The sequence below is a fragment of the Argentina silus genome (genome assembly GCF_951799395.1).
Source record: "Argentina silus genome assembly, chromosome: X".
In the NCBI taxonomy this organism is placed as follows: Eukaryota; Metazoa; Chordata; class Actinopteri; order Argentiniformes; family Argentinidae; genus Argentina; species Argentina silus.
The window spans coordinates 23260461-23287960 of NC_139653.1; the positions used below are offsets into that span (position 1 = coordinate 23260461).

The following is a 27500-nucleotide window of genomic DNA, read 5'->3' on the forward strand; positions in this document are numbered from 1 at the left end:
ACACACACACACACACACACACACACACACACACACACACACACACACACACACACACACACACACAAATAAACAAGGAAAGATTTCAACTCCAATAAACAGACACACATAAACACACACAAAAATACTGTAGATACATCAAAAGGTTCACACAAAATATATAGAAAACACACAGAAACCCACTCTCTCTTTGTCTTTCTCTCTCTGTTTCACAAACACACACATTCACTGAGTTGGATAGGACTGGTACTGGGCTGGAATGCAACCTATGAGGATAGAAACAGACCAGACCTGAAAGAATAGGGTAGACCACCATAGGTCTGGACTCCAAATCCCTCACACGCACGCACGCACGCACGCACGCACGCACGCACGCACGCACGCACGCACGCACGCACGCACGCACACACAAACAACCCCAGGGAGAGGCCACTCATTCAAACCTCATCAACCTCTCCACTTGCTGGAGGAACACTTTCTACTGCCCCTTGTTTTTCCTCTCTCTTCATCATCTGTTATTTTCTAATAAACCTGTATTTCTCCATGTCTTTATTTTCCAGAGACCCCAAGCAAAGCCTCTGGAAACCACACAATGTTCTTGTTACAGAGGGCTGGCCTGGCCTGTGCTGTGTGTGCGTGCCATTCCCAGAACCCAGCCAGCTGAATCTCAGTCAACACACCCAGATGCATGCACACATGCACGCACGCACGCACCCACCCACCCACCCTACCACCCACACACAGACACATGCACACGCACACACACACACATATCCGTCTCCACTGTTCTGCACCCTGACTATTTTTAGGTGTTATTTTTTTATAAGATTATGTTTTTTATTCACAGAATATTAATTGCTATAATAACATGAAATAAAAATCGGGGGCTGTGGGTGTGGGTGTGCGTCTGTGTGTCCTACCTGCAGTTGATACCAGTCTCTTGCTCCAGTCTTCTCCCAAGCAGTCTGGCTATAGCAGTAAAACTATTGCTCATCCTGTAGATGTCTTTACCACAGCCACCCAGTATAGAGGAGTATCTGTCAGTCAGAGCTCTGATCTCTTGTAGTAAAGTGTGATGGAAGCTGTGCTCCATACTACCAAGTAGTGATACCAGGTAGATCAGGGAGCTACGGGCCTGACTCTGGTGGGGGGAGAGAAGGGGTTACGATGTGTCTTGGCATAGTTGGGGTAAAAGGTAAAAAGCAATGAAGGTAGAGTACATACACATTCACCCACTTTCAATCTGAATCTCTCAAACAACTGCGCACACACACACACACACACACACACACACACACACACACACACACACACACACACACACACACACACACACACACACACACACTCAATTATCATCATAATTCTGAGCTTTCAATTACCCTAATTCACCTCATACTGGCCTTAAATCAACATCTGACAACAAACAGTCACATGGCTTATACCCTCAGCTCTGTGTATTTGTGCATCAAACCATAGCCTTAAATCTGTCACCTCTGTGTATTTAGCTTCTTCATCAAAAGGTGTTGAACCTGAGGACAGGCATGTTCTGGTAACACCCAATACTAACACACTAAGGCAACACGTTTAAATATCAGTGTGCGTGTAAGTGCACCTCTACATGTGGTTTCATTCAGTCTCTCAATGAGTTTATTTTTTTCAGGTGGCACATTGTCTTCTAGGATTAAATCCAGCATAGGAGGATCTCTTATGAGACTGATAATATGAATAATAACATAATGAGATGATTAGATAATACAGCCTACTGAAGGGACACTGAGAGGACAAGCCTGTTATCTTCTCACCACCTCTACCTTTCTACATGTTTTGCATAAATACCCTTCTCCTTCTTACTTCCGATCACTCCTCTCTCTCACCTCTGTCTTACTTCTTACCCCAAATAACAGTACCAAACACACTAGTGAAGCTACTACATTGAGTAATCATACATATGCCCTGGTTACAGAACATCTGATGTTGTTGAAACACAAACACTCTGACATGATACAATGTTCCAGTTGGAGGTGTGTTGTCTGGGTCCACTCCATCCATACAGAGATAAAAGGTGATTGATTGGTGGAGAGACAGACGGTCTCTACCTAGTCATTATGTGAGTCACAGCACCTTGTGAAGAGGAGTGAACAATGTTGCTTACTGCATAGTTTGGAAATGTCTCTTTCACACAGAAGCTTCTACTGGTGTAGTTTTCTTCAGTCTGCAGCACTCTATACTGCACCTGATTCAGTACACACACACACACACACACACACACACACACACACACACACACACACACACACACACACACACACACACACACACACACACACACACACACACACACAAACCTTCTGGGAGACAGAGTGATTTGGCCCATCAGCTCCAATCATTCCACTGCTATTATTCTGACAGTGCTCCAAACTGATCTCCTCCAACAGTAGCATGTGTGCATATGTGTGAGAGAGAGGGAGAGCGAGAGAGAGAGAGAGTGTGTGTGTGTGTGTGTGTGTGTATGTGTGAGTAATCACATGGGCATGGAATGGGGGATTCTGCTTTCGACTCAAGGGGCAAACTGAGGGAAATTGCGTAATTCAAATGAGATGATTATGGTGTTTAAAGGTAAGGCAAATGGACAGTGATTGGGTGAACAGGAAGCCAGTGGATGTTGATCAACAGGAACAAAATGGAGTACAATTGGATAAAATGGATGACACACGCAAACACACACACACACACACACACACAAACACACACACACACACACACACACACACACACACACACCCCCTGCTATAACCCGAGAGGCCTTAGTGGAGGCATTTCCCAGAATCCATTATGTTGTTTTTTCACATGGTACTAAAGTGAAGAAAGACTCTGTGGTATTGGGACAGAGTGTGCTTGAGTGTGTGTTGAGGGGTTGGGGGAGGGTGTTGAGGGGGAACGGTTGTCATTTTGTTGATGGCAAGGGCCCTTGGAATAATTTATTGACTAAGACCTGTAAAGCCTTAGTTGCCATCTCTACTGTATGTGTATGTGTGTGTGTGTGTGTGTGTGTGTGTGTGTGTGTGTGTGTGTGTGAGTGTGTGCTCTAACATGCCTATTAGCCTGCAGTGTAACACCCAGTGGTCTAGTTCTTCTGTTAATTACTGTAAACACTAATACAATGACTTGACTAGAGATACCTTAGCTTAAAAGAAGTGCCAGCATTGAGAGGAGGGTGAGATCAGAACAAGTTGCCTACCTTGGTAGTAGTCATGCAATAGTAGTACTGAATATGGATGGGTGATGTGTTCATGTCTGTGTGAGGTACAATATGTTTTCATAACTGAAAACAGTAGTTGCAGTAGGTTTAACACCTGCTGTTTACCATGTCTGTTTATAACACAGCCAACTTCCTTGACCACATTATCATAATCAATACATTATCACTGACCATTATCATTGTTCAGTTTGTCCACACAGCTACAAAATTGTTTCTTAAAGCTAATCTAAGCAGCACTGCTTGAGTTGCACAACCAAGCAGCTTTCCAAGGTTAAATGTTGCCTTAAATATGCTTTTTCTACCAGACCAGCGCTTGGTCCGTGTCCATACCTCACTCATCTCCTGTAAAGGCATTGCTGCTAGCGCTATGGATTCATAGTAGACTCAGCTAATAGAGAGCAGACACTTTTACGAAGCAAAGCTTCCACAATGTCACTGCACTGTGTGTGTGTGTGTGTGTGTGTGTGTATGTGTGTGTGTGTGTGTGTGTGTATGTGTGTGTGTGTGTGTGTGTGTGTGTGTGTGTGTTTGTGTGTGTATTTGTGTGTGTATGTGTGTGTAAGGGAGGAGAGACGTAGCCAGGCTGACTAAGTCAAGCTGACACAGTGAGTTCCGGCCTCTGTATCAACACCAATGCACTGTCCATCCCTGATGGTGAGATAGAGAAGATAGAAGAGAGAGAATGAAAGAGGGAAACAGGGTGAATGAGAGAGATGAGGGGGGTGGGGAGAATGGGAAGTGGGGAGAGAGAGGAGGGAGGGGTAACGTGATAAAAAGGGAGTTGAAAGGTGAGAGGGGGTGAGTTCAAATGGAGAAGAGAAAGAGAGGCGAGAAAGTAAGGGAAAGTAAGAGAGGAATGTTTGTGTGTCCCTCACCTCATTGATCATCCCCACAGCACCATGGATCTTGGCCATGTGTCCCAGCAGGCCTGGAGACTGCTGTCCCACAATCCTTAGCGTAGGCATGAAGTGAACAAGGGAGGAGGGGCTAGCCTGTGACACATCTACGAATGCACCCAGTAGGGCCTCATTCAAAGAGGAGTCACCAAGGTAACCAACCAGGGAGGGAACCAGGGGGCTCAGCACCTGCAGGAGGAGAAGACAACAAAAACCCTTACAGTGGAGGCTGGTGGAGGAGTGAAATGGAACAGTATCAAACACGTGTTTGATACGATTGCTCATTCCATTCCATGCATTACAAAGAGCCAGTCCTCCACTGAACCATAACTATTCTTCATTCTTTACATTCTTTTAGAGCTTGGGTCCACTTAATAAAAAATGCTGAAAAACTAAAATGTGATTCTTACACAACCTGGGGTGAGATGTATTCCCCTGCAATCAAAATAGGTATGTGCATTGATATTCATCAAAATAACAACTGGAAAGACTTGAGAGCATGGTCAACTGGAGAAGGTGAAAGGAGACACTGGAGATAGATTAAACAGCAGGGAAGGGAGATGACGGGAGGAGAGACACCTGGGGCTAAGTTGCATAAACTTAGTTAAGACTGGTCTATGGGCCTAAACTGGTCTCATTTTAGCTGTAAGACTCCAAAAGTTTGGATTTTAACAATTACTATGAGGTTAAGTTACAGAGCCTGCAGGGTTCTGGAAAAAGATCTTGTGGACAGATGAGATAAAGATTAACATGTACCAGAGTGATGGCAAGAGTGAAGTGTGGAGAAAAAAAAGAACTGCCCAATTTCCACTGTGTACCACCTCATCTGAGAAATATGGTAGAGGGGGTGTTATGTCTTGAGCATGTATGGCTTCCACTGGAATTGGCTCACTTCATCGATGATTTAACTCCTGACAGCAGCAGCAGGATGAATTATACAGTGTAGAGACATCTTGTCAACCCTAATTATGCAGGGCACTGAATATGCATTACATAGCCAAAAGTACAGGACACCCCTTCTAATTAGTGGGTTCGGGTATTTCAGCCACACCCAATGCTAATAGGTGTATAAAAGCAAGCATACAACCATGCAATCTCCATAGACAAACATTGGCAGTAGAATGGGTCGTACTGAAGAGCTCAGTGACTTTCAACGTGGCACTGTCATAGTATGCCACCTTTCCAACAAGTCAGTCAGTTCGTCAGCCGTACACAAGCCTAACATCATCATGCGCAATGCCAAGCGTCAGCTGGAGTAGTGTAAAGCACACCACCATTGGACTCTGGAGCAGTGGAAATGCGTCCTCCGAAGTGATGAATCACGCTTCACTATCTGGCGATCTGAAGGACGAATCTGGGTTTGGCGGATGCCAGGAGAACGCTACCTGCCCAAATGCATAGTGCCATCTGTAAAGTTGAGGAATAATGGTCTGGGGCTGTTTTCCATGGTTTGGGCTAGGCCCCTAAGTTCCAGTGAAGGGAAGTATTAATGCTACAGCATACAATGACATTGTAGAGAATTATATGCTTCCAACTTTGTGGCAAAAGTTTGGGGAAGGCCCTTTCCTGTTTCAGCATGACAATGCCCCCGTGCACAAAGCGAGGTCCATAATGACATGGTTTGCCGAATTTGGTGTGGAAGATCTTGACTGGCCTGCAAAGAGCCCTAACCTCAACCCCATAAAACACCTTTGGGATGAATTGGAACGCTCACTGCAAGCCAGGCCTTTTCGCCCAACATCAGTGCCCGACCTCATTAATGCTCTTGGGGCTGAATGGGAGCGAAATCCCTGCAGCCATGTTCCAAAATCTAGTGGAAAGCCTTCCCAGAAGAGTGTAGGCTGTTATAGCAGCAAAGGGGGGACAAACTCCTTATTAATGCCCGTGGTTTTGGAATGAGTGTGATGTTCTGGTGTCCACATACTTTTGGCCATGTAGTGCATATCTCCCTTTATCTCGCTCTCCCTCTCTCTGGCTGGACACATCCCAATGACTCATTCATTTCCTGATCTATTCCTCATCAGCTGGGAATCCTGCATCATGACTAAGTGTGTGTGTGGAGGCCTTGTCTTGATTAGAAAAATAAGTTGAGGCCTTATGTTTAAGTGTGTGTGTGTGTGTGTGTGTGTGTGTGTGTGTGTCTCTCTCTCTAACTGTTTTTTCACCAGTCTAGTTCAAGCACATCCCTCCATTCCCCAAAGCAGGGATTTCTGATGACTTAGCTTGTTCTCTTTTCATGTGGGTGAGAACTTACATCTACACAGGTAACACAGGGGTAGACACAGGGGCCTAATGCAGCCTTCCCATATGGTGGAATTGAGGAATTCCTCCAAATGTTCACAGTTCCTTAATCACTGATGATGTTCCAAGGTTTTCAGTGTTGTAGGGAGTTCTACTCATACACACACTCACACACACACTCACAAGTGGCTTTTGCGCTGCAACCATCTGGATCAGTCTCAGCAGGTGTTGCTGCTCTGGAGACTCAAGTTGTGACATCATGGCCGTCAGGTTGCCTAGGTGACGATTGATGGCGTCAGGCTGTTTGGGATATACTGACGGCAACACGCGCAGTAGCATGTGGTTACCTGGTGGGGCAGACAGAGAGAGAGGAGGTAAGTGTTAAGTGTAAAGTGTGTGTGTGTATTTCCCCAAGAAGTGAGTTCTATATGCCAGTCCAGATAATATCTGTACCAGTGCCAATTTTGTTGTAAAAATTCTTTCAGTGATGTTAATGCTTGCGAAAGAATGTAAATGTTTCTGCATAGACATATGTGTACTAAAACCAGACCACCAAAATCCACAAAATTTCCCAAATATCTGCCTCAAAACAGCCCATGACTGACGTATGTAAAACATCTTTGGATCATTCAGCTCCTCAAACAATGGCTTTGTCTACAAATAGTAGCTTTATTCTTCATGACATGTCATGCCATCGAACAATGCCTTATTGTATCAATTGTAACGTCTCGTCCTTTTTCTTAGTTTATGTTTGTCTTTGTTTCATGTTATTCATTTATTGTTTCCTGTTTATTTTTGTGTTACTCACCTTGTCTCTCATTTCAGACTTTGTGTTTCTGACTTTGCCTTTTAGCCTACCCCTTTTCGGATTATTTGCCTGCCTTTTTTGAACTGCCTACCTGTGTACCAAACCCTGCTTTGCCTACCCCTGACTGACTACCCGGTGATATACCTATCACCTGACTGACTACCCGTGTATCGAACCTATTTTTGGAAGTAAAGACTATTCTATTGGATTTAAGTTTTTGGCTCCGAGTCGTGCGTTTGGGTCCTTGGCCTCAGTACTCCTGCCATTACACCAATTGCAAAAAAATTTACAGGGACTGCAGACACCACAGTAAAAGACTTGGGCTAATGCTATGAGTGGTGTAAATATGGACATGATTAACCCTATGGGGCAAAGCTATGTGACTAATTTTGTGTGACAATTAAAACAACACCACAACATGACTGTCCTCCTAATCAATAGCCTGTGTTTTTAAGTTGTTGTTTTTGTTGTTTGTTGTTTTTCTGCTCTTGTCCCTTTGTGTTTTGATTTAGAGAAAGAGAGAGAGAAAGAAAGGAAGGAATGATGAAAAGATATGTAAAACAAAATATCTGCCTTGACGAGAGCTACACATGGAGCCTACTTCCTGACAGCAAAGTTGATTTGACTTGATTAAAAGAAAGACAGAACATGGGGACCATAAAGTAGTGTGAGAAAGAATAAGCAAGCCAGAAAGACAGGGGGTGTCCTGTCCTCTACTATCCATGCATGCAGTCTGTTGTCCTACATCTGGAAGCAATCCTTAGGTTCCTGTAGATGGAGGTGATTCTCATTCTATGAATGAAACCCTATTTGTAGTCAACACACACACACACACACACACACACACACACACACACACACACACACACACACCACACACACACACACACACACACACACACACACACACTCAGAATGATTCTCCTTCTATGAATGGAACTCTATTTCAGTCAACAGTCAATCTCATTGGCTGGGAAACAGGCGGTGCCATGGCAAAATAGAATAATAAACACATGCTGAAAACAGGAAGTGCTGCGAGGCCACATCTGTGGCGCAGCAAGGTGAGAAAACACACAAAGCAGGATTGGATAGGTTGCCATATAAAGGACCAGGTAGTATAGAGGGAAACCACTGTTAAAGAGAGTGTGGGTTACAAATGGTAATGAAGGGTACGGGTTATGATGCTTGTCTTAGCTAATGTAGCCTTATGCAGTGAGGACATATTCCAGAGGACCTAAGGTAGCTGCTACCTCCACATTCAACTGAGCTAACCTAGTTTAGCTGATGTAAATTGACTTTGGAGAGCCGAAAACGCTGATAGGAGCATGGTATGGACTACAAACAGGATTGGTACTCAACTCATAAGAACTAGTATCAAAAACAACCTCAATGTTCTGCCAACAGCTCTCAACAGCTAACCTAGAATGGGGTCCCACAGGTTATTATGTGAGGAGTCCTACAGTGCCCCCTTCACTTTTTCCACATTTTGTTGTGTTATAGACTCAATTTAAAATTGATTAAATTTAACGAATTTGCCATCAATCCACACACAATACCCCAGAATGACAAAGCGAAAACACGTTTTTGAAATTTCAGTAAATTTATTAAAATTGAAATACAGAAATACCTCATTACATAAGTATTCCGACCCTTTGCTATGACACTCTTAAAATGAGCTAAAATGCAAAAATGTCGTCAACCAATCACTCAGTCAGTATGTTGAATTGAGACCCTATAAAAACAAAGATATTAATTACTGAAATTTCAAAAAACGCTTTGTCATTCTGGGGTAATGTGTGTGGATTGATGGCAAATTCTTTAATTTAATCCATTTTAAATTGAGTATAACACAACAAAATGTGGAAAAAGTGAAGGGGTCTGAACACTTTCCGAAGGCAATGTATATATCAGCAGATTTAAAACGTGCAGATTCACAACTAAACCTGATACTGGCTCCACATCAGTGGACATGTGCTGTATACAAGCACCTGGAGCACCTGCATAATTTACACATCTTTCATAGAAACCACAACCACAATGTTAAAACAGGTGTTGAAAGTGGTATAATGGGAAGCCAAACATATCAAGATCCCCCCTTCTTCTCTCAATCCCCCAACCTACCATAGGAACTAGCGACCAAACACACTAATCCCCCTCCCCTCAATGTCCATACCTGGCAACCTGTATAAGAGAGAGTGCCCATTGTGCACATGCCGATAAATCACATATCTACAGTCAGTACACTTACTGTAGACTACTTATCCATCACTATATCAACAACTATTGCAGTGAAAGTCAAGTGTGCCTGATGCACACCTGTATGAGCAAAGATCTTTTATGGTTAGAATATAGAAATGTGACTGTAAAATCAATGGGACTAGTATATGATGGCACTGTCTGAAAGGGGCGGAAACAGACACACAAAGGGGGCTGCAAGACTGTACAGGTGCTACCTTGAATTAAAGTAACTGATCACCAAAAAGACAGTGTCATCTGTATCACTTTTTTGTTCCAGTGAAATAGTCTAGCTTTCATGCAAGTGAAAAAACATATAGAAACGGAGCTTGATCAGAGAGAGAGAGAGAGACAGAGAGAGACAGAGACAGAGAGACAGGGAGAGAGAAGGCCTGAATACCTAGAAGGCCTCCCTATGGAAACTACTGTTTGTCCTCTACTCTGACCCTGTACATCTCCTGCACTAACATCAAACAAGCAGACAAACACACACAAACTCACACAAACTCACACAAACTCTCTCACACACACACACACACACACACACACACACACACACACACACACACACACACACAAACCATTAAACCCTGGCAACTGTCACCAAGGAAATGGATTACGCCTGACAACATTATTACAGAGCTACAGTATGTGTACTGTAATTGAAGGAAGGAAAGATGAGAGATAGTCGACATAAAGAAAAATATACAAATAGAGAGAAAGAGTAAGTGAGTGTCCATAAAGGTTTTGACGAAGTACTTGTCAAGTGGGGTCTTCACTAATGTCATCAGTGATCATTGTCCTATTGCAAGTATTAGAGATATCCAACAAAACAATACAGACCCTTGTAAAATTCTGAGACCCTTGAGAAATTATAAACATTTCTCTCCCCAGGTGTTTCCATGATATGTATCACTCTGATCTGCATACCTCTGTATCTGCTCATACCTGACCCTGAATTGGCTCTCGAACTTTTCTCATCTTATATCTCCTGCGGACAAACAACCCCCTTTAACCCTCAGCAGTTTCTGGGCGTTTTTTGCTCCTGTCACATTTTATCTCAGAAAAAAATTAGGGAGAACTCAAAAATGTATTTTGTGCAGTATAACACAGTTAGAATGTCATAAATCATAAAAGAAGAAAAAATGTAAGTTGAATTTCTTTGATAATTTATTTTTCAAAAAATTTAAAAAGATGGAATCTATATACACAACATTTTCCAAGTGCCCACAAGTGTTACCAATATTGGTAAAAAATAGGGGGGCTCCACATGCTATACATATTGAACTATTTACAGGTTTCTCTACACACTACTCTGCACATCAACTCTAGAAAGCCATTTCACCAGGCAGAGGCACCAGAGTCATGCCATCACCAAAGCAGTTCCTGTTTAAACTCAGGCACATCGCAATTTCTGCACTTCCATGTAGTCTTTTTTTGCACAGAACACAGAAAAGCCTTCCTTCTGTGGCCTTTTTCGACCTTCCCGCATCTGGGATTATAACCACAGGAATGCAGGTCTGTGGGGCAGGTGTGGATGGCATGGCTGGTGGAGCAGGTGTGGATGGTCTGGATGGTGGGGCATGTGTGGATGGTCTGGATATCTCTCTGTCCTCTCCATCCTCTCCTCTCCGCTCCATCCTGCAGTTCAGTTGAACATTTGCTGAATTTTTATGATCACTGTTGGTTTCAACCGAGTCATTCAAGGCTTCCCAGTTGTGCAGAGGAGCGCAGAATTTTTTAATTGTTTGTACAGATTCTGGATCATGCATCATTTTTGGCGAAATTTTAGAATAAAGTGATTTTGATGAAATGGTGGTTTGGCTGACTCTGGTCAGTCATCGACTGTGCTTCCATCTCTGAGCCCCCAGTTAGCTCGATGGGAAATCAGTCAACTATTAGCAAATCTTTGTTTTAATTTCAACAAACTAGATGCCCTGTTTAAAATTTACATAAATCCATTGGGGCTGATCTGCTTGATCCAAGATTATCTTCCGCCATAGACCCATCTCATCTCATCATCTACATCTTGACTGTCTTTCCTAAAGACCCTCTTCATCCCCACTACCCCCTGTACAGTTTCTCTACTGTAAATAAAAAAAAAAAAAAGGAAAAAAAAAGTAATCCTTCCTTCTTCTAGCATTGCCAATAGCCCCTGGTCCTAGCATAGATTTGTTTTTCCTATGATGACTGATGTATAACCTTTTTATCTTCTCATTGTATTCCAAATGTGCACCAATCTGGCACGCACGCACACACTCTTACTCCCCTGTGAACACACTAAAGCCATCTACCAGTTTGACAACCATTAATCAATCAATCAATCAATCAATCAATCAATCGAGTGTATTTATATAGCAATTTTACATAGACAAATGTCTCAAAGTGCTTTATAATAATAACAATACTAAACAATATAAACAACTAAAAGAAGTCCCAGAACAAACTTTGTGGGCTTGCAAAGTCTTATTTGCGGAAAAGCTTTGAGGATGTTTTGATACATAGATTTGCTGGGTAGTTGAAAGAAAGTGAGATGGTCTTATTATGGAAGTGGATAAAGTTAGAGATGGTTTTGTTGGTTGGTTTGTTGGTTGGTTGGAGTTTTTGAGTTACAAAAAGCTTAATAGTATCAAAAGTTGAATAGGTATCAAAACCAAAAGGCATAGCAGGTTCCAGAAGAAACTTTGTGAGCTTGCAAAGTGTTATTTTGGTAGTGGAAAAGTGTGGGGGGACATGCAGCGTTCGGCCTGTAGAGGGAGCTACAGGACCGTGGCCAGGGTTACGGAAGCAAGGCTTTGTTGCGCACCTGTTGCGAATGAAGCCTCGTTAACGAAATGGTTTAAGATGTGTGTGCCTCTGCTTTCGGGGAGGAGGGGCTGGAAAGCCGGAGACTGAAAAGTCGACCAGAAACAGTCTGAATAAATGACCATTCCCTCATCACAACTACCGAGTCCGCCTCTGTGTGTCAAGGATCGTGTTACATTGGCGCCCAACCTGGGAGACAAGTGAAGGCGGATAAAAGAAGAGGAAAATGGAGGCGTTAAGCATGGCCATCGGAAGGATGGCCCTCATACTGGAGCAGCAGGCCCACTTCCAGCAGGAGCAGCAGTCCGCGAAGGGAGAGATGGCGACAGCGAGGGCTGAGGACCGTGCCCTCCTCCGGGAGCTCATCGGGGCCATCAAAGAGGGACCGGTGCCCGGGTCGGCACAAGGTCCCCCCAAGGTCCACCTCCAGTAGATGGGGGACCTGGACAACCCGGAGGCGTTCCTGGCGGTGTTCGAGGGGACGGCGAGGATCTCGGGGTGGCCGGACGGCGAGTGGGTGTACCATCTGCTGCCCCTCCTGTCAGGCGAGGCGCAGCTCGCTGCCCACAGCCTGCCAACGGCTGCCCAGCGGGATTATCCCTCCCTAGCCCGGGCGATTCGAGACCGCCTGGGCCTCACCCCGGAGGAACACTGTCGCCGGTTCCGGGCCCTGACGATGGAGGAGGGGAGCTGGCCCTTTGCCTACGCCCAGCGGCTGTGGGACAGTGCGTGGCGGTGGCTGGACCCAGGGAACAGCTCGGCAGAGGAGGTCGGGGACCGGGTGGTGTTGGAGCAGTTCCTCACGGGGCTCCCGGCCCAGACCGCTGCCTGGGTCCAGTACCACCGGCCCCAGGATCTCGCGGCCGCCGTTACCTTGGCGGAGGACCATCTCTCCCTTCCCGCCGCGGGAGCCCCGGCGACTACGCGGAAGGAGCCGTGGCACCGGAGCCGTGGCACCCGCCCCGAGGACAAGATGGCAGGGACAGACACGTCGAGAACCAGCCCTGGCCCCACAAGTAGCACCCCGAGCGGCAGGGGGGGTGTGTTGGCGCTCTGGGCGGCCGGGCCACGTCCAGGCGGATTGCCCAGTGATGGAGGTGGGGCAGGTCATCCGCATCGGCAACATACCAGGCCCTCCCCCCGGACCAGGAGAGGCGTGTTCCGGTAAGGATACAACACGATACGCACCAGGCGTTCTTGGATTCGGGCTGCATGCAGTCCATGATCCAGGAGCGCCTGGTTCGACCGGGGGCATTGTTAAAGGCATCGAGGGTGTTGGTGAAGTGTGTGCATGGGGACATTCACGAATATCCTGTGGTCGCTATCGAAATCCATTTTGAGGGAAAAAAGCATAGTGTACAGGCGGTGGTTAGCCCGTGCCTCACACATCCCCTTGTTCTGGGCGTAGATTGGAAGGGGTTTCCTCAAGCGGTAAAGCGGGCTACCGGGGTACGTGCACGACAGAGAGGGAGGTGTGAGGCGTGTAATGTGCTCTGTGCTGAGGCGGCGCCTCGCAACACTGCCGAGGAGCTGGAGCCGGCGGGGGGGTCTCAACCCGAGATTTCCCCGCCGAACTATCCGCTGCTAGGTGACTTCCCCCTCGAGCAGTCTCGTGACGAGACCCTACGATCGGCCTATGACCAAGTGATAGCGATTGATGGTACTTTGGTACGGCCAGACACAGTGCGACAGGTTATACCGAGTAAGTCGTGACTCACATAGTCAGGAGGAAGTAACCCAGTTGTTGGTTCCCCGTAGCCGCCGGGAAATGGTCTTCCAGGCGGCTCATTTCAACCCCATGGCGGGCCATTTAGGTTATGATAAGACACTAAACCGTATAATGGCTCGATTTTATTGGCCGGGAATTCGGGCAGAGGTGCGTAGGTGGTGCGCTTCCTGTCACGAATGTCAGTTGGTAAATCCCCCAGCCATTCCCCGGGCCCTGTTGCGGCCCTTACCATTGGTCGAGAACCGATTCGACTGCATTGCCATGGATATTATCGGGCCATTTGATCGGTGTACACAGGGATATCGATTTGTGTTGGTCTTGATAGATTACGCAACCCGATACCCAGAGGCAATACCGCTGCGCAATATTTCTGCCAGGAGTGTAGCGCAGGCATTGTTTCAAGTAATCTCCCGGGTGGGAATCCCAAAAGAGATTCTCACCGACCAGGGCACCAATTTTATGTCACACACCCTCAAGGAACTGTATGGGTTATTGAACATCAAGGCGATTCGAACCAGTGTTTACCACCCGGCCACGGATGGCCTTTGTGAGGGTTCAATCGGACCTTGAAATCGATGATCCGGAAGTTTGTGCACGAGGATAGTCGGAATTGGCATAAATGGCTAGATCCCCTGCCGTTTGCGGTACGGGAAGTTCCCCAAGCTTCCACCGGGTTTTCCCCGTTTGAATTACTCTACAGGCGTAAGCCCCGGGGTGTCCTAGACCTTCTTAAAGAAAATTGGGAGGAAGGGTCTAGCAACAGTAAAAATGAGATTCAATACGTCCTGGACTTCCATGCCCTAGGGGTTATCTCACACGAGCATTTGCAGCAAGCCCAGGAGCGTCAAAAGCGCCTCTATGATAGGGGAACTAACCTGCGAGAATTTTCACCGGGAGAAAAGATGCTCGTACTGTTACCCACCTCCAGCACGAAATTACTCGCGAAGTGGCAAGGGCCGTTTGTGGTCACACGTTGCATGAGGGACGTGGATTATGAGGTAGTCCGCTTGGACCGGGGGGATAGCTTGCAGGTGTATCACGTAAATCTCCTTAAAAAATGGAACGACGTGGTCGCTGTTGCTCTGGCTACAATAATTCCGGAGAGAGATGAGTTCGGACCGGAAGTACCAAAATCAAAAATTAGCACTCCGGTCGGTATTGATAACCACCTCTCTGCTAGCCAGGCCACAGACGTTGCAGATTTGCAAGCTAGGTTCGCTGACGTGTTCTCTCCCCTGCCCGGTCGGACTACGCTTATCGACCACCATATAGAAACGCAGCCGGGTTTAACAATGCGCACGCGTCCCTATAGGCTGCTGGTACACAAACGAGACATTGTGTGCCAGGAATTGGAAGCCATGCTGGAGCTGGGTGTGGTCGAGGAGTCCCGCAGTGACTGGTGTAGCCCCATCGTGCTTGTCAACAAGCCGGATGGGTCTATACGGTTCTGTGTGGATTATAGAAGGGTTAATGCGGTCTCCAAATTCGATGCCTAAGACTGCATTCTCCACTCCGCTCGGGTTGTATCAGTTCACGGTGCTCCCTTTCGGGTTGTTCGGGGCCCCAGCCACTTTCCAGCGCCTCATGGACCGCATTCTGCGGCCGCACTCCGCAGCACTCCGCGCACCGCCTATGCTGCTGCCTATCTGGATGACATTGTCATTTACAGTGACACCTGGGCGCAGCATATGCAGCGTGTGGCTGCTGTTCTGCGGTCCCTGAGGCAGGCGGGGCTGACGGCCAACCCGAAAAAGTGCGTGATCGGGCGGAGGGAGATCCGGTATCTGGGGTACCACTTGGGTCGAGGGGAGGTGCGGCCCAAGACTAAGAAGGAGGTGAGGGCGTTCCTGGGGCTGGCTGGCTATTACCGGCAGTTCGTGCTGGCCAGTCCCGAGCTGGCCTCCGAGCTGGCCAGTCCCTTCACGGACCTCACCCGGAAGGTTGCCCCTTAGAGTATACCATTATAAACTTGCTCAGATGCAACCAATCAACTTCCAGATCAAACACCAGGCTAATTGCCCCCCACCTGACATCAATTGTAGTGGTTTTGATTACTTCAGAATAAAACCAGCTGTTTCTTGAGGATTCCACTACTAGAAGTGCATGGTTCTGCAAAGAATTCACCATGGTTGGAAAAGTAATTTCAAAAGGCCTCCGGGATAAAGTTGTAGTTAGGTGAAGGCTACAAAAAGATTTTGAAGGCTTTAGCTATCCCTCTGAATACTGTTCAGAGTATCATTAAGAAGTGGAAGGCGTATAGCACCACCACCTTGCCTAGATCAGGCCGTCCGTCCAAACTGGATGACCGAGCTAGGAGGACATTGATCAGAGAAGCTACCAAGAGGCCAAAGGCAACTTTGAAGGACTTACAAGTCGTTATGGCTAGGACTGGTCTGTATGTGCATGTGACAACAATCTCACAAGCTTTACACAAAGCTGGCCTGTATGGCAGGGTAGCAAGAAAGAAGCCTTTTCTGAAAAAGTGCCACAGTCAGTCTCATTTGTGCTATGCAAAAACACACCTGGAAGATTCTGTTGCCATGTGGAAAAAGGTTTTATGGTCAGACGAGACTAAGATTGAACTTTTTGGACTGAACACCAAACGCTATGTTTGGCGAAAACCAAACACAGCACACCACCCAAAACATACTATACCTACTGTAAAGCATGGTGGTGGCAGCATTATGTTGTGGGGATGTTTCTCTTCAGCGGGGACTGGGCAATTGGTCAGGATTGAAGGAAAAATGGATGCTGCCAAGTACACCCAAATTCTTGAGGACAACCTGTGTCCCTCTGCTAGACAGCTGAAGATGGGCAGGTCATTCACCTTCCAACACGACAACGATCCTAAACATACCGCCAAAAGAACAACGCAGTGGCTTAAGGATAGAAAGGTGAATGTCCTTGAGTGGCCAAGTCAGAGCCCTGACTTAAATCCGATGAAAACATCTGCGGATGGACTTGAAGAGAGCAGTCCATCGCCGCTCACCACAGAATTTGACTGAACTTGAACAATTCTGCAAAGAAGAATGGGCAAATATTCTCCAATCTAGGTGTGCAAAGCTAGTAGAGACATATCCAAACAGATTGATGGCTGTAATTGCAGCAAAAAGTGGCTCTAAAGTATTAAATCAGGGGACTAATGACTTTTCCAACCCTGTTATTCTTGTTTTTAATTTTTTATAAATTATCAGAACTGTTGCCTTTTTTTTCATTAGTTTGATGTTGTACATAAAGCTGGAAAAAGTTTTTTTTTAATGGGTTTTGATTTCAGGCTGTACGACAAATATAGTAACTATTTCAAAGGGGTATGATGACTTTCTATAGGCACTGTAGATAGATAGATGAATACATAGTTAGATATATAGATAGGATAGGATGAGCCGGTGGAGGAGGAGAAAGTTGGTTGGATAACTGGATGAGAGTTTTTGGACTTACAAAAAGCTTAAGAGTTTAATTTTTTTTTAATAGGTAGCAGAAAGCTTTTTTTATCAGGGTTGATGAAGATTTTCTGAGCAGTTGAAAAAAGTGAAATATGTTGGTTAGGTTGGTTAGTTGATTGATTGGATGGATGAATGGATAGATGAAAGAGAGGATGGATGGATGGAGACGATGGATGGATGAAAGAGGGGAGGTATAGAAAGATCAATACAATTAAGAGGTTAATCAGTATGGTTTATACTGAGTGAAGCAGTATTGACTGGTGAAAGGAAGAAAGGATGATGCTAGGTAGTTGAAAGGTTAGATAGACATAAGGTTGGAAAGGTAGAAGGTTAAATAGATAGTATGTTAGAAGGTCATAGATAGATAGATAGATAGATAGATAGATAGATAGATAAATACAGTAGGTCATTCACCTCAGCAAAAACAACCACCAGGAGGCATTGTTGAGCATAATGGATATGCTTACAGTGTGTTGTAGTGTGTTTAAAAACATTGCCGCCTGATGAATTATGTGAAGAGTAGCTTATGAAAGATAGGAAAGATAAATAGATAGATCAACATTCCACCATGTTAACTGGATGAGAGGTTTTGGAGTTCCAAAAAGCGTAATAGTTTAAAAAATTTAATTGGTATAGGTTTAATTGGTAATCAGTATTGATAGTTGGCACATTTTACAGTTGAAATGGTGTGAATAGCTTAAAAGGTGTCGGAGCGACAGTGGTTAAAAAATGTTATCTTTTGGTTAGACCTGATAAAAAGTGCCATTTCAACTTTGTATCTTTTAAACATTTTAATAGGTATCAAAACCAAAAGTCATAGCAATGCGAGTTAGAGCTCTCTGCATGTTTTAAGGTTTTATTAGTGTGAATAGCTTGAAAGTTGTAGAAGAAGTAGCAGGTAAAAGAATTGTAATAATAATAATAATAATAATAATAATAATAATAATAATAATAAATATGTCAAAGAACAATAGTTAGACATGCTGAAGCAATCCCACCTAATCACTAGAAAAATAAGCTCCAGAAGAAACTTTGTGGGTTGCAAAGTCCTTTTTTGGTCATAGAAAAAGTTTAAAGATGGTTTGGTTGGTTGGTTAGAAGGATGGATGAATGGTTGGTTGGTTGGTTTGTTGGTTGGTTCAATGGATGGAGAAGGTTAGATAGACATTTTTATATAGGATGAGCCTGGGGTAGTTCAGTGGTTTGGGAAAATAATTGGTTGATTGAGTGGTTGAGAGTGGTAGAGTTGGCTGATTAAGTTGAGAGTGGTAGAGTTGGGATATAACTGGTAGCCAAAAGAGTACATTGTTGTGTAATCACTCCAAGATTGAGCTTTAAAAAGTCTAAACAGTGACAAATATTTAAATTAAAGTTCTTCAAGTGTAGTCAGTCTACACATTTTAATTGTTTTCATTCAGAGCAAATTCCATAGGAATTAATAGGATTTGGGACAGATAGATAGACAGATATATATATATGAGAGAGAGAGAGAGAGAGAGGGGGGGGGTGGATAGATGAGAGAGGTTAAGTATTGATAAATAAACATTTGGAGGTTAATCAGTATTGGTTAGAAGGTTAGTTACATACAATTTGGTAAGGTTGGGTAGTTCAGTGGAGTGGGTAGAGAGTTGTTGGTTGAGTGGTTGAGAATGGTATAGTTGGTTGGTTAACTGGATGAGAGTCACAAACAGCTTAATAGTTTAAAATGTTTAACAGGTATCAGAAAGCTTTTATCAGGGTTGATAAGACTGTCTGGGTAGTTGAAAGAAAGTGAGATAGTCTTATTATGTTAGTAGTAGTGTAGTATGGTTAAACTTACAGTCATATGTTGCTTTAAAACTGTTAAATTGGTTAATGTGTTGATACTGAAAGCATTATCAATCATTATTAACCATGAAATATCTTTCGGAGTCAGATATAACATAATGTTAACTTGTGTTAGTTGGTCATGTGACCACTTGTATTGAGTTCGCTTCATCATGTCCGTAACCATTTGAAGTTGTACTTGGGAATAAATGTCGGTTTTCTTTTGTCCTTTATTCTTCAGTGTTTTTATTGATTTATTAATTATTTTTAGTGGATACAGATAAAGATGGTTTGATTGGTTAGTTGAAGGAATAGTTGGTTGGTTAGGCTGGTTGTCAGGATGGATGAATGGATAGATGAAAGAGAGGATGGATAGATGAGAGAGGGGAGGTATAGAAAGATCAAAACAATTAAGAGGTTAATCACTATGGGTTATTTTGAGTGAAGCAGTAGTGACTTATGAGTAGCTTATGAGTTGTTGTTTCAATTTGAAAAAGGACAAATTATTGTCTGGTCGGAGAAATTCTAAAATATGTCCTTGGATAAACCATTAATTTAGAACAAATCATGTCAAGTTAGATATAGACCTAAAGTTTTTAAGAATTTCTGGATCTAGGTTTGTCTTCTTCAAAAGTGATTTAATGACTGATACTTTAAGAGAACTAGGCACACAGCCAGCGCGATTAACAATATCTAGCATAGCAACCCCTAGGACTGGTAGGCTTAACCAGGGCGTAACCAGTTTGCTGGTTGTCACCCTGGCAGTTTGCCACTGGCAAAGTCAGAAAAATCAGAAGTGCCACGAAAACATTGGGGAACACTGACTGCAGATTAAGTGCCTGCAACGTCTCAAGCAATTTAGTTGGGCACTTCTCACCCTCAGAGTCAGACATGAAAGACTTGAATTGGATGAGTTTGTTGGCAAAGTTTATGTCCAGGTCTGATGGAGAGTGCATTTACCTTTTCCACTATGACATCACTGTTAGACACCTGATCTGACATAAACAGAACTCCAAAGAGACTGGTCAAATGCTTGTAAGCGTCCAAGCGATGTTCAAGGCATGCCACTAGCTTATCAATGACCACATAAAATGTTTCTATTTTGAACTTCTCCCACCCCTCAAGTGTCACACCTGGCTCTTGTCATGCCCTCCATTTCCTCCTAGTCTGTGCCAGTGCCTCTCTCTCCTGTCTGTCTTTGTCTATCTGTGTGTGTTGTGTGTGGGCGTGGCCAGGCTCTGGTTCTCTGTCACTCACCATCTCCACCTGCTCAATCTGCTCACCTGTTGGTCATCTGCTTATCACCTCCTGTATTTAAACCCCGGGTTCCCATCCACTCTTCGCCAGATCGTTGTTTGTTGTTTCAAGCCCAACCTGCCTGCCTGCCCTACCCCGTTTGCCCCCTGCTTGTCCCGTTCCCTGTTATTCCCTCATTAAATACCCTATTATTTTATACCCTTGTCTTGACTCTGTGTTCCGCACCTGGGTTCTCTGACCGTAACAGTACGATCTGGCCATGATGACGAACCCAGCGGACACAGTCACTCCAGCAAGCCCTCACTTACCAAGGCGCTCTTCTGGGACAACATTCCCAAGCCCTCAAGAACTTCGCAAGTACAGGAGAAGTACTCCGCCAGATCTGCGCCAGGCAGGAGGTCCATCTGGGGCAACAGGAAAGAGCACTCTCTGACATCGCACTTAGCTTGAGGGAGTTGTCCGCCGCCCTCAGCACTCTCCGTAACCCTTCCACCTCCCAGACACCCCCTATAGCCCCTAGTCCACCTCCTAGTGTTACCCTGCCTATTTGTGAACCTTTTGTCCCTGCGCCTGAACATTACGATGACAATTTAGGTTCCTGTCAGGCTTTTTTAGTTCAGTGTTCGCTAGTGTTCAAGCAACAATCCCATACCTATTCCTCCGATCAGTCACGTATAGCTTTTCTGATCAAATCTCTTTAAGGAGCTGCGCTCGCTTGGGCCTCCGCCATTTGGGAAAGACAATGATTTCACCCTGGAAATGCGTAAGGTTTTTGACAACCCCGTCCAAGGCAAGCCCAACAACCTTTTTCCCTCCGGCAGGACTCTCGCATTGTGGCCTCCCTAGCCATTGAGTTCCAGACTCTCGCAGCGGAGAGCGTCTGGAATGATGAGGCTCTCCAGGCGCATTCCGGAATGCCTTGAGCGACGCCATTAAGGACGAGCTGGTGTCCCGCAATGACCCCCCAGATCTCGACCAACTCATCTCCCTTGCCATTCAGGTAAACAACCCTCTCCGCGAGCACTGCAGGGAGAGGTCCACCAGGGCACAGTCGTCCTTTCCGTCCCCATCGGTGACTCCGCCCACTCAGCCTCCTCGAGGTTCAGAGCTGATTAGCCTTTTGTGATGTGGACCTATCACCATAATCTCACCGCAATCTCAATCTTCAGACTGCCAAGAGGCTGAATGCCTGTCAAACCAGATGGGTTCTTTTTTTTGATCGCTTCAAATTTACCCTGACTTACTGCTCAGGCTCCCGCAATGTGAAACCTGACGCACTGTCTTGGCTGCATTCCGGGGAGGAGAGGACATCAGAGCCGGATCCCATATTACCTCCTACCTGCTTCGTGGCCACTCTCACTTGGGAGATTGAGTCTGGTTAAACAGGCTCAGAACCAGCAACCCGACCCAGGTAACAAACCTCCTAACTGCCTCTTTGTCCCTAACTCTGTCCGCTCCCAGGTTCAAAGGTTTTGGTGGCCCACAATGGATGCAGACACCCGGTTCTTCATCGCCTCCTGCACCACCTGTGCCCGTAACAAGATGTCCTCCAGACCCAGCTCCAGTCTTCTCCGTCCCCTGCCAGTTCCCTGTCGTCCCTAGTCCCACATAGCCTTAGACTTTGTCACCGGTCTCCCCCCATCTAATGTTAAGACTGCCATACTCACAGTTATCGACCGTGTTCTCTCGGCTATCAGCCCCCCTTGTTCCCTGCACAGGAGGAGGACATTGCGGTGCCGTCTGTCCAGGCCCACATGCGTCACTGCCAGAGGACCTGGAGGTGTGCCTGCACTGCACTCCTCCATGCATCTACCCGGTCGCAGGACCAGGTGAACTGCCACCACACTGCAGCTCCCTTGTATGCCCCAGGGAAGAAGGTATGGCTTTCGGAAAGAGAGCTGCCCCTCAGAGTCGAATCCAGAAAACTAGCTCCCCGTTTGGTTGGTCCCTATGTCATTGAGTCCATTGTTCATCCCTGTGCTGTCCGTTTAAAGCTTCCTCCTTTTGTGTTCACCCCACTTTTCTTGTCTCCCAGATAAAGCCTGTCTCCTCCACAGTGCCTGTCCCCCCCCCCCCCCCCCCACCCTCCCCAGATGATTAACGACCACCAGGCCTACACAGTCCGACGGTTGCTGGACGTGCGCCGTTGGGGCCACGGGTTTCAATTTCTGGTGGACTGGGAGGGTCACGGTCCGGAGGAGCGCACGTGGGTCCCCCACGCCCAGATGCTGGACCCGGGTCTTATCCGGGACTTCCATCGCTCCAACCCAAACAACCCCAGATGTGCGCCAGGTGGTGCCTGTAGGGGGGGGGGGGGGGGTACTGTCACGCTCTCCACTTCCTCCTAGTCTGTGCCAGTGCCTCCCTCTCTCCTGTCTGTCTTTGTCTGTCTGTGTGTGTGCGGGCGTGGCCAGGCTCCGGTTCTCTGTCACTCACCATCTACACCTGCTCATTCTGCTCACCTGTTGGTCATCTGCTGATTACCTCCTGTATTTAAACCTCATCATCTCCTGTATTTAAACCCCAGTTTCCCATCCACTCTTCGCAAGATCGTTGTTTCAAGTTAGTCTCGTTCACGGCCACTTAGTCGCATTTAGATCTAAGTCTATGTGTTTCTCTGTTTAATCGCCTTCTCCCTCCCATGCTCCAGAACCTCGACCCAGTTATCCACTGGCCTGCCTGTCCGACTGTCAGCCTGCCTACCCACACTACCCGCCTGCCCTACCTGCCTAGTCTACCTGCCTAGTCTACCTGTCCTACCTGCCCTATGTTATGGAAAATACATTGATAGAACTGTTTGAAAAACATACACTTTCATATGACTGGTAACTTGTGTAAATACAGTGATTACATTTTGTCTTTTCTTACCACACCTCTAAGGTTCTATAGCCATTCTTCTGAGAACCTTTGTATAATTACCATATGGATAGCTGTGATTCCGGCCTGAGGGGTAGGAGGGAGAGTACAGAGACTGTCACATCCTGCCAACCGGATAGTGGAAGTGTGAAATGTAGAACGCCAATTGATCAATAAGATATGGTAGGAAGTCTCCCCATTGTTCTTTCCCTCCCGCCACCTCTCACGTAAGCACAAGCTCGCAGGTGATAGCCTTTGTGGCACCGACATTTGGTGTTTCATCTCCATAAAAGACAATCTTGAGAATCGCATCTTTAGACTTGCGCTGAACAGACCCTTGGATTTATACTGAGCTGCTGTTACGCTCTTGTCTCTTGTTTGCAAGCAATAATAAATACCGGACTCAAGTATTGTGGCTACTCGGGACTTTACTTCTTGAATCTTACCTCCAAAGAGCTGAAGTACAGAGTGGTAAATCCTAGACATCCACCACAATTTGGGGGCTCGTTTGGGACTGGGGCTCGTTTAGCCTGCCTGGGTTCGTCGTCTCTCTGCCAAGAAGGTCAAAACTCATATACGGACAGGATATATTCCTGGAGTCGAAATCCTCTCTTTGAAAGTTCAGAATGCAAAGGTTAAGAGAAAGGCGCCTGAAAGGAGAGGGACGGAGTTCTCAGGCACGGCGATTCCAAAAAGACATTGAACTCGGAAGAGGTGAGTCCACAATATTTGTGAATTAAAAATCCTAGGCCTTGTGTAGGACTGGGTGCTAGCAAAAATCCTAAGCCAGGCTTAGGTTGACTGTTTGTACAGTTGAAAATCCTAGCCGGGCTTAGGTCGACTGTTTGTACGGTTGAAAAATCCTAAACCGGGCTAATGATTGTTGGTTATGCAGTAGTCATGAAAACCGGGTAGAACACATTAATCGAGAAGAGGTGTGGGGGACACTCAATATGTGGAGGACACACAGTTTTTGGTATACCTAGAATTTGCATGACACGTGTAAAAGACCGGTGTGGAGACACGTGAATAAAAGGTAAGGAACTCACCTATTGTCGTTGATGACACTTAACCTTTCTAAAATCCCTGAAAAAGTTGCTATACTAATTGAATAATGGGGAAAGCGGCCAGTAAGGTGAACCGCTGCCTTTGAGCATGGAGGGATAATAATTGAAAAATATGGTCAATGGACATGCGAACAATTGCCTATTTGGGAGATTTGGGTTTTCCATTGAATGGGAGTTTTAGCCAGAGACAGATTAGCATACTAGAAGATAGGCTTGAAAATCATGCTGCTGGTAAGATAAAGAAGTTATGGAACGGGTCGTGTAAGGTAGATTGGAAGGTTTGGGGATGGAAATCGGAGGTGACAATTAGACGGTCACAACAAGAAACAGGCGGAGCAGCTAATGATGAAAGAGGAAGGTAAGGGGGAGCCAGGGAAGGTAAAGCAAGTTGAATAAAGAAGATAAACGCAAAGTTGAATCAGGAAAGTAACCGCAAGTTAGGTAGGCTCGGGTCTTCTAACCAGTGTCCTAGAGTTTCATTGTCTGAGCAGGTTGATGCGGATCTTGACTGCCTCTCTGTCTGCCCACCACGGCACCGACCCCTGACGGCACCGCAGGCAGATAAGAAGGAGAGAAAAGGAGCTATGAACACAGAATTACTGTCAACAATCCGAGGGGCACGAAGAGGGCTATGGACGGTCAGAGGAGGCGGGTCAACAGCATGACCCGGTGAGATAAAACCAATCAAAATATGTTGTTGGGTAATGCACCGCTAAATTATTTTTACAGATGGAACTTGCCCATCACCAGGCTGAGATCAATTGCACAGAGATTGTTGGCAGAAGCCGAGCTAAGAGTTAGAGATTGTACGTTCACAGACAAAAGATCATTTTCATTGTACAGCTACGGTCTCCGAAAGTCAGGATGAGAGTTTTTAAAAAGTTTGGTTCAGAGAGAAGAGTGATTTATTGTCAGGACAGTGGCTTTATTGGAGTGACCAGGGATATTGTGCTGTCTGTAAGTAGTACAAAGGAAGTACTAAAGTTTTGTGAGATACACGGGTCAGACCCCCATGTATCTCTCGCTAAACCGTACGGGTTACGGGGGCAGGATGTAGGGCCTCGGGTATCATCTTGCAACCAAGTAAGAGACTTGGTCTCATGTGAGGGAGGGGATGAGTACTCGCAGACAGCAAGGGCTTACCGTAGCCGTTTTGAGTGTATATTCATAGGAATACGAAGTGTACGCCTTATCCCAGAGCAAAATAACATCGCGCAGTTTGTGGGAACTGTAATGACTGCAGATGACAGTCCTTATCGGGAGTACTGCCTGCTCTCTGAGCGCAGCACAAGATATGACATTGGTCTTATAAAGAATGTGCAGCCGCAGGTTGTTGTACCCAAGGGGCCTCACAGACCGCAACAGGCACAGTATCCCCTGAGACAGGAAGCCGTAGATAATATTACACCAGTTTTTGATGCGTTATTGGAAAAAGGTATTATTGTTCCATGTCCTGACAGCCTTTTGTCGTACTCTCATCTTCCCCGTAGAAAAGGCCAAACAGGAAGGCCAACCACAGACCTGGCGCTTTGTTCGGGTTCTTAAAAAGGTTAATGAAGCAGTCCAAGCGCGCGCCCCTATTGTTCCGGATCCATATACTAATTATACATATACCCAGTAATGCTACATATTTGTCAGTGGTCGACCCAGCTAATGCGTTCTTCGGTATTCCTGTACATAAAGATTCCTAGTTCTGGTTTGCATTTTGCTTTAAGGATAAGTCATATAATATAATATAATATAATATGATATATATATATATATATATATATATATATATATATATATATATATATATATATATATATGTATATACATTGTCTAGAGCCCCTATGGGCTACGTTGAATGCCCAGCAGTATTTGGGGCAGCTATAAGAGATAACTTTAGTATGTATTTAGTAAGAATTTAGTGTTGAAAGGGGGTAGCACCCTGATCCAATATGTTGATGATCTGATCTGTTCAACTGACAAAGAAACCTGTCAGAAGGACACGGTAGCTCTGTTAAAAATATTTGGCAGAACAGAGCCACAAGGCAAGCTTGCAGAAATTACAGTTTGTAAAAGGAGGTGTTGTTGTTTTTAGTTTTTTGGGCCATAAGCTCACCCGGGAGGGCAAAAGGCCTGAGTACAAACAGAATAGGTGCAATCACTAAAATATCTAAGATAATAAAAAAATTAAAAAAACACCTGTTATTTTTTTTTGGTTTGGGTTGGCCCGAATGATAACCCATGTTTACCGAAATGTTTATTTTATTTTTATGAAGTGTTGTCACATGGAGAAGATCATGTGTCAAAAGCGGGGATGACGGATATTGTAAATAAGCATTGGTACATACAAGGCTTTTCAAATTATTCACTGAATTTGGCATAACGTAGAAAGAGGGCAAATGGTTCCCCAATCAAGCCATCCTCCCCCTGATGGCCCATTTGATCATGTTATGATGGCCTTTGTTGAGTTAAACCCCTGCGAGGGAAAGAAATATTGTTTAATTTTTGTGGACATGTTTTCGAAATGGGTTGAGGTTTTCCCAGCGAGAAAAGCAGATTCCTCAGCAGTGGCAAAAGCATCCCTAGAAAATTGTTGAGTGACAATGGGTCACACTTTGTAAACGAGGCAGTACAGAAAATGGCTGAGTACTTAGGGGTGGACTTGAAAACTCACTGCTCTTATCACCCCCAGAGTGGAGCAGTGGAGAGAGAGAATGGGACAATTAAAATGAAACTGGCAAAAGTGTGTGAAGAAACCGGACTGAACTGGATTAAAGCTCTCCCATTGGTTCTCACAGCTATGCGAGGAAGGCCTAGGGCAATAAACGGCCTGTCTCCTCATGAGATTTTAACTGGTAGACCAATGAACACAGGAATAGGTGCATCACATAATGGGTGTGAGCTAACCATCGAATACGCAAATGACTCTATGTTGACATACTGTGTTAACCTGACCAAAGTTTTAAAAGGCATCCACAGAACCGTGAATGAGGCACTCCCCACACAACTAGAGGGACCTCTCCACGACATCCGACCAGGGCAGTGGGTGCTGATCAAGAACTGCAGAACACTGGAGCAGTCCACGGTGGTTAAATGTTGCTCTTAGA

The 27500-nt window shown here is 45.4% G+C and overlaps 1 protein-coding gene across 1 annotated transcript in view; it reads right to left on the bottom strand.

The window, feature by feature from the left end:
- The window catches only part of veph1 (ventricular zone expressed PH domain-containing 1), a gene marked incomplete at its 5' end in the record, with an annotated part of 89157 nt that overhangs the window by 41035 nt on the left and 20622 nt on the right, over positions 1–27500 (bottom strand). Inside the window, 3 exons of the mRNA XM_083695663.1 lie at positions 921–1141; positions 4138–4347; positions 6583–6746. Of these exons, the coding sequence (XP_083551789.1) occupies positions 921–1141; positions 4138–4347; positions 6583–6746 (595 nt within the window). The remainder of the gene's footprint in view (positions 1–920; positions 1142–4137; positions 4348–6582; positions 6747–27500) is intronic.